Genomic DNA, 12,010 nt, shown 5'->3' with positions numbered 1-12,010 from the left:
AGATTTTTCACAAATCTTACAGTGTATTTTCAGATCTCTGCTCAGAATAGCCAGTAGATTTTCCTTTTAGTGATTATAAAGATTTCATGGACAATCTACAAAGAAGCTAGCACCAACCTTCCACTGAAAAAAAAGCCACTGCTTTTCTGCATCCGAGGACATTGCAGGCAAGGCAGGTATAAAACCCTCCATCTTCTTTCCTCACTCGACGTATGGTTAGTGTTTTGTTTCCATCTTTCAAAACAATACCTGGGAAAAAAAAATATTATTAGTTCTGCTATTTTAATGCTACTTTGTGTTAAAAATTCAAAATGAAACTTTTCACGGTGAAAATCAGCAGTGAGTTCCATGAAAGACAGGCTTAAGTGACCGAAAATTCCTAGCAAAGGAGCAATCCTCACCTGAATCTTCAACAAGGGTTTCGTTATTTTTAAACCACCTTATGTTTGGAGGAGGAATGCCATTTGCTGTGCAGGACACTTCTATGGTTTCTCCAATGTTTGTTGTTTGATTTTCCAAATTTCCTACAAGGATGGGTGCCATTGGCTCTGTTGGTTTGAAAATGTGGCAAAATTACTATTAAAGAAAATGTACATTTTTGCAGTAATAGCATTTGATTAACTCTACATGCTTGGCTCAGTAACAAAGACTCAAATCCTTTTGTAACACCGACAACCACACTGTTCACGTTAAGATCAGGGTTAAACTTCCACATGAAAAAAATACAATAGTCAAGAAAAAGTCAACAGTATTAATGTAACCTGCTTTAGGTCACTTAATCTGTAACAGTCCAGGCTACTAAGGGAAAAGGGAGTAAGTGAGAAATTGTTTCCCTCACATCTCTATCTCCAGGATCATTATGAGAAGTCTGATACTGCTGTTGCCTCAAATGTCCATTCAGGACAGCCCACGAACTCAAATATTTTCCTGAATCTGTCTAATCAGCCTAGACATCTAGGTCCCAAAGCAAAGTCATCACTATTTGTGTGAAAAGCTGATTATCAGTTTTCATTGGTTGTGACTGAATACCAGCATCACTTCATTACAGTTTAAAATTATAGACATCACTTCGAACTCAAGAGTCAGTGACACAAAGCAGTAGTGCTAATGCTATGAATACACACCTGCATATACAGCTGGAAGGAGAAATGTGTTTTGAAAAGTCAAATTGAGAAGTTACTGAGATAAACACATGCCATTATTTGTGCAAGAGCCAAACTCATCTCCTTGCCCAGCAGAGTGGCTCAGTCAATGTACCCCCACGAGTACTGGTGAAATAGTAAGTCCCTGCTGCCCAGATGAGCCCCAGGCCTGCATGTAAGAGCAAATCATCTAATCTATGTAACAAACCAAGTACATCATTAAATCAACACATGCAAGGCCTGAAGATACAAAAACCTGACACTGCTGTACTTTTTTTCATGCACAACCACCCATTTAGGTTCACATTAAGAGATCTGTACCTTGAACAGTGAGATGCTTCACCAGGCAGTGCTGGGTTTTAGCCTTTTTATCCTGAGCAATACAAACATAGTCCCCTCCATCCTGGAGGGAGATGTTATGGAGGTTGAGCTCTAAGGTGACATTTTCAGCATTGGTATTTGAAACTGTCACATTCAGCTTCTGGAGAGCATTGAGGTTCTTGCAGACGGGCATGGGCAGCCCTCCAAAGGGAGCATGTGAAGAGTGAGCAATGAGTTTGTACCATGAAAGCTTCTCAAAGGTGAATTTGTCTGCCGTGCATTGCAAGGACATGTTATCCCTCTCTGTGAGTTGATTCTGAGGATGGAGATTAATTTCAAGACCCCCTGCAAGTTAAAAAATAAAAGCAATTCCTGTTAGGTTGCACATTTTGTTGCAAACATTAACTTGAAAAAGCCATTTTACAAATACAGCCTTATCCTTATCTTGTAAGGAGATGGAAAATAAGGAAACAAAACACTAAAAAAAAAAATCAATCGATCAATAATCTGAAGAGTACAATCTCATTAAAAGAATAATTTAAAAAGAATAATTTAAAACAGATCAAAGGAAGGCCTGTGTAATGACTACAGTTCCTCTTCCAGCAGAAACTTATAACAGCCTAAGATTATTCTTGCCACTATCTTATAGTTCATTTTTAGACTTTGATTACAATAATATTTCAGCATGTGAATATGGGGACTAATTTTCAAGAAGACAGAGCTCTTTGCCACTAGTTTCAAAAATATTGGTCTGTTGGTCTTAGCTGTTAGAGTAACATCGATTTTGTGACACTACCATAATTTCTACGTAGCTTTTTTAAGTGACTGCAAAAGCCCAATATCAGTCCTGGACAACAGTGCCTATTTTGCATCATTTTCACTGATGCCAGCAGAACTAATAATTTGGCTGAAGTTAGGTGGTGACTTCAAAGGCTGCCTTAGGAAAATCTTCAATAAACCTAAAAGCCTAAAGGGTTAAAGGATTTTTTAAAGGACAGGAATCAGACAATGGCATTGAAACACCTATCATTAGTGAATCAGAGGAAATAACATTAATTTTGCATGCTTGTCACCAGCAAGGTATACTTACTGGTCACATGAAAGGAGATAACTCTCTCACTTGACCCAGCTCTGTTTGTAGCTGTGCATCTATACAAAGCAGATACATTCGCTGCTTGAATCATAAGGGTGCTCACAGTCTGCAAAAGAACAATTGAACAATTTCATAGAGCTAAAGTACATACATGAGCCTGACCAGCCCAACAGCTCTGCAGCTATCTGCACAACCAAACTTTCCTCCAAAGCACAAATCCATGGCACAGTGGGAGCACAGTTCCCTCCTGATGTTTATGGTTTTGTCCTTAAGTATGTATCAGGCAAAAGAAAACAGGAAAAAACAGTCTGCCAGAAGGCAGAGTTTGGTGCATGTGTTAATAAATGCTGCACCCCCAACTTTTTCTTCTTGTCAGTCCCTCCAGCTTCTCACTTTTACAGTTAATGGGCAGGATTAACTCACATAACTTCAGACTGCTATAAGGTACACACTGAAATCTAAGTAAGTTTTGTTCCTCAACAGAGCCTCATGTTGGGCCAGTGTCTAAAGAACTTGAAAGTGTTTATCCCTGCCTATTGCTTTCAGTAGGACCTTGCACGACTAGCTGAGACTAGATCCCCAAGTTTAACAATAGGTGGAAAGAGTCTCATCTTTCGTGATGTATTTCCAGATATGTGGACTGCTGAACTGGGCTCATCATCCTCTAGAAACAGAAAATGAAATCTGCTCACCTTTGTTTTTCCAGCAATAGTAACAACTCGTTGCTTAATTTCAACTTGATTCCCTCCCTTTCTCTCCGAGATCACCTTCCATTTCCTGCATGCATATGGATTGGCTCCTGAACGAACTTTCCTGAGATATAAGTAGAGACATATGCATTAGATAAGACAAATATTTGCTCTTCAAAAGAGTGGGTTTGTGCTGTCTTTATATTATGCAGATATTTATCTATACATTGGATATATCACTGGCCACAGTCTGGATCTGGGAGGGAAAAGTATGATTCTGGAAACATTTCTATTAAATTGTACCCTATAACCTTATGAGACCTTTGTGATCTGTAAAATAAGGAACCCACAAGCCTAAAGGTGAATTTCCTAATTAATCTGCCTGTGTCAGCTCAATCAGGATGCTTGGAGGGAAGCAGCTATTCTGGGAACAAACCTCCATTCATAAATGGATCATTCAAGTTAATTTAGTTCAAAGGAAGACAGAGAGACATAGAAATCACTGAACTCCCTACAAGAATTTCTTGAGGACAGTAGCCATTGTGTAGGAAGCAACCAGGCACCAATGGAAGAAACTAGTGGAAATCATTTTAAAAACAACAACAGGAAAGAAGAATGTTTGCTTCTTTTTTTTTTTTTTCTGGCTTCTTTTTTTAAAGGAAATCTGGGCTTATGGCAGGCCCAGATAAGGGAAGCTGTGTGAATCTCAGTCAGGCACTCTCTCTATCAACCCCCAACATCAATCAGGGCGCTTCCTCTGAGATACACTTTCACACAGATAAAGAGCACCGTGACACTCAGCACTTGAGCATACAAAAAAAAACAACCCACAAAACATCACAAGGATCTGTAATTAGCATAAACAGCAAATTTCCTCTGATGGGGATGGAGTTTTGGGCCTGCAGCCCACAGGGAGATCTGAGGGGAAGGCACACAGATAAAGCTGCATCTGAAACCCGGTGCAAGCCAAGATGCTCTTCAAGAAAGCAGTGACAAGAACATGCAGGTACTGCCGGCTCCACGCCATGGGCAGCCCTTGCCTCTGCCCGCAACGATGACCTTACCAGAACCTGGCTGCAACTACTAAGCACAAAAATATTTTCTTAATCATCCATTAGGTTTGCACACGGTAATGAGCCTGGGGCAAGGGAAGTGCCCAAAAAAAGCAGAACCCAACCCAAACCTCCCTCAAGAGCTATTTAGGCTGCAGAAGATGGCAAGGGTTTAGCACTCACTGGGGGCTGAAAGTGCACTCCTCCTCCAGCTGCCAGTGCCAGAGGATGGTGGAGGGCGGTGGGACAGCGTAGACGGTGCAGGTGAGTGCCTGAGCCAAGCCATACTTGTAGGAGTTGACAGGGGCTGGCAGCGTGTTCTCGCCAATCTGGGGAGGGACTGGAGGAGAAAGCAGCAGGTTACACCTCCCGTTAACAGCTCCCCAACAGCTCTGCATGCATGTGTTAAACCCACTGCGACTAATTCACACTGTGCCCCACATTGGAGTCCAACACAGAGCATCTCCAAGAATGTGTTGGGAAGAGGTGAACCTGCCCAACACTTTGAGGATCAGGCCCTCAAGACATAATCCTTAGGATCTCCTATAAAATTTCCCTTTATTACCCCTTGGTTTAAAACACATCCCTCAGACTCCCACCACCACGCCCAACCATTAAATTAATTTTATTTTGAAGCCCTGATCCCACTGCATGTAGCTCCTCTGCCCTTTCCAAGACCTGCTGTCTTCAAAGCATGGGGGCTAGGCTGTTTCCTGGGGAGCAGAGAGGAGGAGGAGAGGAAGGAGGAGGAGGGTTGCACAGGTCAGGGAAGAAGAGGAGGAACAGCCTGCGTGGGGCAGGAAGGATGGGCGAGGTGGGACAGGGTCAGAATGGAGCAGGGTGGGGGAGGACTCCAGCAACATGGCCAGCTAGGAGGGCAGGAAAAGAGCAGGATGCAAATAAATAAATAGTATACATAAAACAAACAAACAAAAAATACAAACAACACACCAAGTATCATCACAACACCATGACCAGGAGCCTCCAGCCTCTTGACCAGCATATCGTGGGGCCAGGAGAGATGGGCCACCTCTGCCCTCTCAAGGCTGAGGTTCAATTGCTCTCCTTCCAACCATGTGCCCCCTCCCCTTAAATCTTCATAGCTTTGGGATAAACTTAATCCTAAAGACAGTGATACACCACATCCGCACATGAAAGGAAGGTACCCATTTGGTACACCACTTACCATTCACAAGCAGGGTAAAAGTATGTCTCCTCTGCATCTTGTTTGTAGGGTTTGTAAGGACAACAGTGTAATTTCCAGTATCCTTTTCAGTTGCTTCAATGATTACTAATGTGTAGCCAAGTTTAACTGTATGATTTGCATTGATGGCTTGTCCATTTTTATACCTGAAGAAAACATAAAGAGCTTTGAATACCTTAGAGATTTACCTTGGCTAAGAACAGCTCAGTTTTTCAAACACATTACGTCCCAATTCTTACCATTTTGCCTCTGGTGGAGGATATCCTTTAAACTTGACAGGAATTTTGACTGTATCACCCAGTTTTGTCTCAACCACATTCTCCATTCTCTCCAGATTAATAAAAGGACTTTCTGGAAAAAAAAGAAAAAAAAACAACAACAAAAAACCTAAATGGTTTAAAAATCAAACTAAATGGTTAGGCAAAAGTCTAAGTGCTCTCCATTTGGGTTAGCACTCAACAGCAGATGACAAATAGGGGCACAGTTGGGTCAAAACTGGGCTGTGGAGAGATGGACCCACCACGAAAACTCAGTCCTTTCCCTTACACAGAGGAACTGACCAGGTTCTCCACTGAGGAGCTTTGGAAAGCAGAGAGAAGTCTCAGCTCTCAGGATGCCCTGCCAACTGTCAGACCTATATATAAATATACACATTCACACATATATACATATCATAAAACTGACTTGATCTACTAACTCCAGAATATAATAGTAGGCAAAACTACAATGTGAAAAAATGTGTTTGAACTACTGCAGTCACCGAATACTTTGACATTATTTACATTCTTTGCTATAAACTTACATTCAGCCTAAGATAGCAATTACCCCTTTGACTAAGATTTAGGATGTTATGGACTTAATATCTGGTACACTCACTACAGCATATGATCTTGCTTTGGCTTCTGAAGAGATATAGAAAGAACCCGGGAGAAAATGGAGTCTGTCTTGAATCACTGCACCACATAATAAGTTTGACCGTTAAAAATAAAAAATAAGCTATTGATATTCTGACCCCTGAAATTAGACCTCAGGAAAAACAGTCTCCTTCAAAATACAAATCCCCATGTCTGACTTAGTGATTAGAAGTGGGCCATTCTCATTCTTCTAGAGGTAAGCCAGTGGAGCTGCTGGGGCTGTGCCCAAGAGGACCTTGAGAAAAAGCTGTAGGATGTGGCCTCGTACTTATCTATGCACTTAGCCAAAGTTGTTTCCTTAGCATCATTTCCGTACAACCAAAGTTCCATTTGATTCATCTATTCATAGTGTAAAAGCTGAAAGTTTTATTTTCCTAGTTTCATTCATGCTGACCCAGACTCTTGTCCCACCGAGCCACCAGAATCTAGCTTAGGTTCCCCTGGAGTAAGAACAGGCAACCCCTACACAAAGTCATGCACACAAATTTAACTTTACAGGACTTCAAGGAGGTCAACAAGGAAGAGGACCAGATGCTTACCTCAGTTTATTTTACTGCCCATTTTCCTTTGGGATTCTACACCTTCCAGTAACATACAGCATCCTTTAAAATCTTATCATTAGCTAAGCTTGTGGTATAAAAATCATCCTATAGTAAGTGCAAGAGAAATACTGTAGTTCCAGCTGGGTTCATTTCTGTCACTTGATTAATCATTGAGATGCCTTCTCCATCCCAGTATACAAACCCAAACCTTAAGCAACAAGTAAAAATGAAGTGGAAGATGCCATACCATGGATAGTGAAGTAATTGCTGTTCTTCATGTTCATACGACCACTGGATGCAGCACAAGTGTAACGACCTTCATCACTCAAGGACACACTGTCAATGGTAAGAGTGCTTACAAACTTCTTTACTTCTCCTGTAGTGGTTTTTAAAACCCTTATGGTGGCACGTTTTTCCTGTAATTGATAAAAGAGTTGTTCGGGAATTTTATTGTTATTCCTCCTGTCACCCTTTGCACATCTGCATATACTAGCAAATTCTTTTGTGTATTATTGGCTGCTTTCTCGATATTATAAAGGGGAGAATGACATTATACCAAAATCAAATTTTGTTGTGACGTTGGCACCTTAAAGTTACTATGGATTTACCTTGATGGAAGGGTAGTCCCAGTTAAAATCAATTCCTACATTCAGCTCTGTCCTTACAACGCAATTGAGAACAAGCTTTTCTCCCACTGCCAGCTCTGCCTTGTAGTGTGGGTTCATCGTCAGGTCATAAATTCGGTATCCTGGAGGAAGAAAAAGGCACACAAAAGCCATGGAGGTAAGAAGAGGTTTCTTTACAGCACTCAGCACCAGTTTCCCAGGTGAATTCACTAAAACTCCCACTAAACCCCCATCTACAAAGAGGGTCCTCAATGCTGCAGTGGAGCATGATGACGGCTGTTGAAAAGAGCATGGAGGGAAGGGATATGCCTGCCCTGAGCATTTCCCATCTGAAAGCCACGTTAGACAGTGATGGAGCAGGATGTATACTCTTGTTCAGAGCCCCCCAGGAGGTGGAAGCAGGCAGGAGACCGTGACACACGCAGTTCCTCTGCCTTAGACACCTTCTTCTTACTCTTGTGAGACTCAAAACTAGGAGAGACATATCCCCAACTAAAGCAGTAAGTGGGAACGTTATTAAGATGACAGCCTGGCATTGGAAAAATCATCCAAATTTACTTTGTGTAATAAAATAATTAAAATATTCCAAAACAGAATACTCTGAATGCAGAAATTCTGCAGAAATTCTGGGTTTACTTCAAATCAAAGGGAGGATTCATTAATTTGGTGGAGAAGAAGCAAGATACTGCTGCACAGAGTAAAGGGTGGAGGGTTGCTATGCGTTCCTGCCAAGAAAGGCAAGGCTGCCTTGGGGACATTGGGTCAATTGAAGTGGTCACCATGTCCTCAGCCAAAAGAGAAATAGCTGTAGATTCAGCTCAGGCTTGAGCCTCCCCAGAATCATCATGTTATTTTCAGGTTTTGATGAACAACTGACAAAATATTCCAGGAGAACATAAACCCCTGTGAGAGTAAGGACAGAGGTTTAAAGAGAAAGGACAACTCAGCTCCTAGTGTGACCTAATGTGAATGGCAGATCTCCCTTGGTACCTCCCAAGAGCAATTATTTTCCATCTGCTGCTGATGGATGGTTGCCTCTAGTTCCCTTCGACTATGACTTGGATCCTGGATAAGTTTATGAAGTACAGAATAAAGTGACTTTAGGAAAAAGGCTTGCATTGTCAGGGGGAAAAAAATAAATAAAATCCCTGGAATCTATGTAAAACACTAAAAATAGGAGCACTTATCCCAGTGATCAACCAGAAAGAACACAATAGATTGAATTTAGAAGAAAGTAATATATATCACAACATCCATTTTCCATTAGCTGCATTGTCGGTATTGAATAATCTAGAGTCCAACCAAATGTAATGAGTTTTGTAAGTTGTAGTGAGCAAAGTAACATTGGCTAGAGAGAAAAAAAAAACAAAAACCTTTGGCTTACCTACAACTGCAACTATGTATATCACAGACTGGTAGCTTTCATTATCTATTTTAGCTTCACAGAAGACCATGCCTGCATAGTTGATTAAGTGACTGGGTATAGTGAAGCCTTTTTTATTATTCCACGAAATTGACTTGCCATCAGGAACAAATATTTTTTCTGGATATCTCTGTTTGAAAGATTGATAAAACATACAGTCAGTTTTCAAAAATCAAGTAGCCCTAGATTTTCAAGTCCAACATTTTCCATAACTGCCAAGTCACTGTTTTAACATCCTAGTTCAGGCAACCTCCCTTTCCTAGGCAATCACTCCACACTTTGGGAGCACGGGACCATGGATGAGTCCAGTTAGAGCACCCGCCTTGTAAGCACAGGCCGTGAAATTCCCAAGGATGGAGACAAGTGTTTAAGAAATGCATTTATACTCCAAGCAATCTGTTTATGTCACAATGATTTCAACTAACTCTTAAAATAGTAATGGGTTTTTTTTCCTTACCGCATGTAGAGATACATTGAGATTTGTTACAGTTCCAAGGCACGGCACTACCACAGTTTCATTCTCAGTGATGTATACAATGCCAAGCTGATCACTGACTGAAGTCACAAATGGAGATCTGTAATCTAGAAGAATATTCAGTTGGTAAACTGGTGATATTTGTCATGTGATTGTGAAGGAAACTTTTCCAATTTTGTTCTTCCCATGTATATTTCTTCTCAAATCAGTGTTCTTCTTTTCTATGTGGTAAAACACTTAAAAGATAAGTAAATAGGTGATGCATATTTTGACCGACCCCCCACAGACCTTTACGATATCATTATTCTCTAACCAGTTGGCAGCAGCAGTGCACACTTTGGAGAATAGCTTCCTGCCACTGCAGTCTTTGTGCTGACAATAATCTGATTTACCTTACTGTGACTTTGCTTGAGTAAGTATTGCAGGAAATACCAGTTAAAAGTAGTGACATGCTACCTTGGCTTCCCCAATGGCAGCATCCTTTTCAAAATCAGAAAAAAAATCCACAAAAAAACCACACAACAAAACAGCAAGCTTATGATCTTATAAAACAAGCTAACCCATGTGCATAATAACATCTCATTTTTCAAAATGGTAACTATAAGTTAAAAAAAAAAAAGGAAACCATGCTCAAAAGAAAACAAGTATGAAGCCATCAGTGCAAAAAGGCAAGATGCCTCAATGAATGTGCTTACTTAAGCTGAGTGTATAACGGAGGGTTTTGCAGTGTCTGCAACTCTCAGCTGCATTGCTACCAACACAGATGACAGCCTAAGTTTGAAAAGATTTTACCATCACAGTCAGCAAATGTATGCAAGTTTATGTTTTGAGGTTGGGTTTTTTTTCATGGCATCAGATAGTACAAACTGTAGAAAGGATTGGATCTGTCGTTTTTAATAAGTATACAGTCTCTGCAATCCTCCCTTATATGAAACTCCTGCTGAAGTCAGTAATAGCTCTGGATTCATGAGGATAGACATGGAGCACAGTGGATGCATGCTGAGTTCTGGCTGGAGGAGAACAGCAGTTCACAAATACAGGTACAAAGGCTTTTCTATTGATGGAAACTAGAATACTCACAAGTAATTACTCAACATGAAAACAAAAAAATAACAGTTTCATGGGATCAAAAATGTTAGGATTAATAAATTTTAATGTCAAAACCACTTTGAGATACCTGATATCTCTTTTTTTTCTCTTGAGACTAGGGGAAGAGCCACCTAAGAGCCATGAAAGTGCTTACCTTGAACATAGACGTAAATGGTTGTAGCTGCTTGATTGTCCCTGTAAAGGCACCTGTAGTCCCCTGTGTCATTGCCAATGACTTTGAGGAGAGTAAGCGTCTTGCAGTAGGGGCCATCGCTGCAGTCTGTCACAGAGATACGCTTCTCAGTACTGCTCTGGTTGCTTGGCCAGGACCACTCCAGTGGTCTCTGACCACTAGAAAAGTAAACATTAGAAAGGTGTGAGCATATGATGAGCACCAGTACTGATGCCAAGGTAGCAAACCTCAGCCCAGTTAATCTCTACCGCTATGGAGAGGAACAAGCACATCACACAGACCATCAAGCCACACGGAATAAATAATGTAAATCAACCTACTGTTAGCATCTACAAAGAAGTTACTTGAGATTTACATTCTGCTGAATCTAAGCCACACAGCACTCAGATGGGAGCATCAAGAGTGTGGCTCACCATGAGGACAGGTTCCATGAGGACACAGCTACCCTGCGGTCCCCAGCTCCCCCTTCTGCACCCCTCTAAGATTGTTTCTACAGTCTATCAGGGAAAAGCAAAATGGGAGGCACAAAGGGAGTGAGGAGAAACAGGAGCGATGATGAAAGAGAGACCGAATCACCTACGATTCTGTACAAAAATTCATTACACAACTTTCCCCCAGCTCCATCATACTGGACAGATTTGCCCTTACCTGCAAGTAATATTTAGAGTGTCATTTGCAGTTATTGTGAGGACATCTTTTTGGATGCTAAGGGTTGGCTGATCCAGAGAAATTAATAAACCTGCAAAAACATGTAAAAAAACCCTCAAAACAACCCAATAAACTACATGCTACTTAATCAGAAAAGCATTACATACAGGAATATACAGCACGTTTAAGCAGACCCTTTCACATCACCTACTTAGCAATGAAGGGTAAATAATGACTTTTCACACATCCCAGAAAGTTCAAAAATTCTGTCATAACAGGAAGCAAAGGCAGATGGTCAGGAGCTAGCTGCCGAGCACTACAATTCAGCCAGCCAGGGTGGAGTTCCTGTTTTCTTGCGTTGCCAACTTCAAGGTCTAACAAGAGGATGTGGGACATTGAAACAAAGTGAACCTTCATCTGATGATCTCACTCCCTGGGGAGAGGGACTACCAACTTTTCTTGTAATAAATTGAATATACTTAAGTTCTTTGAGACTGCTGATCAATTAATTACTTGAAGAAACTGTTCTACAGTTTGTCACAAATTCTAGATCCCATTAATTTATTTTATCTCATAATTTTCTATGGTTATCTCTTTCC

At 41.0% G+C, this 12,010-nt stretch overlaps 1 protein-coding gene across 1 annotated transcript in view; it reads right to left on the bottom strand.

The window, feature by feature from the left end:
- Positions 1-12,010, bottom strand: part of KDR (kinase insert domain receptor (a type III receptor tyrosine kinase)) — a 30,204-nt gene that overhangs the window by 17,598 nt on the left and 596 nt on the right. Inside the window, exons 2-15 of the mRNA XM_010002527.1 lie at positions 11,412-11,551; positions 10,725-10,921; positions 9,464-9,588; positions 8,968-9,136; positions 7,566-7,705; positions 7,205-7,373; positions 5,741-5,852; positions 5,484-5,647; positions 4,481-4,637; positions 3,249-3,369; positions 2,554-2,662; positions 1,464-1,808; positions 402-548; positions 118-249 (exon numbers count right to left, since the gene is read on the bottom strand). Coding sequence (XP_010000829.1) covers positions 118-249; positions 402-548; positions 1,464-1,808; positions 2,554-2,662; positions 3,249-3,369; positions 4,481-4,637; positions 5,484-5,647; positions 5,741-5,852; positions 7,205-7,373; positions 7,566-7,705; positions 8,968-9,136; positions 9,464-9,588; positions 10,725-10,921; positions 11,412-11,551 — 2,227 coding nt within the window. The remainder of the gene's footprint in view (positions 1-117; positions 250-401; positions 549-1,463; positions 1,809-2,553; positions 2,663-3,248; positions 3,370-4,480; positions 4,638-5,483; positions 5,648-5,740; positions 5,853-7,204; positions 7,374-7,565; positions 7,706-8,967; positions 9,137-9,463; positions 9,589-10,724; positions 10,922-11,411; positions 11,552-12,010) is intronic.

The sequence above is a fragment of the Chaetura pelagica genome, unplaced genomic scaffold, assembly GCF_000747805.2.
Source record: "Chaetura pelagica isolate M959 unplaced genomic scaffold, ChaPel_1.0 scaffold67, whole genome shotgun sequence".
Classification (NCBI taxonomy): Eukaryota; Metazoa; Chordata; class Aves; order Apodiformes; family Apodidae; genus Chaetura; species Chaetura pelagica.
This window is presented reverse-complemented; position numbering and strand designations above follow the sequence as displayed.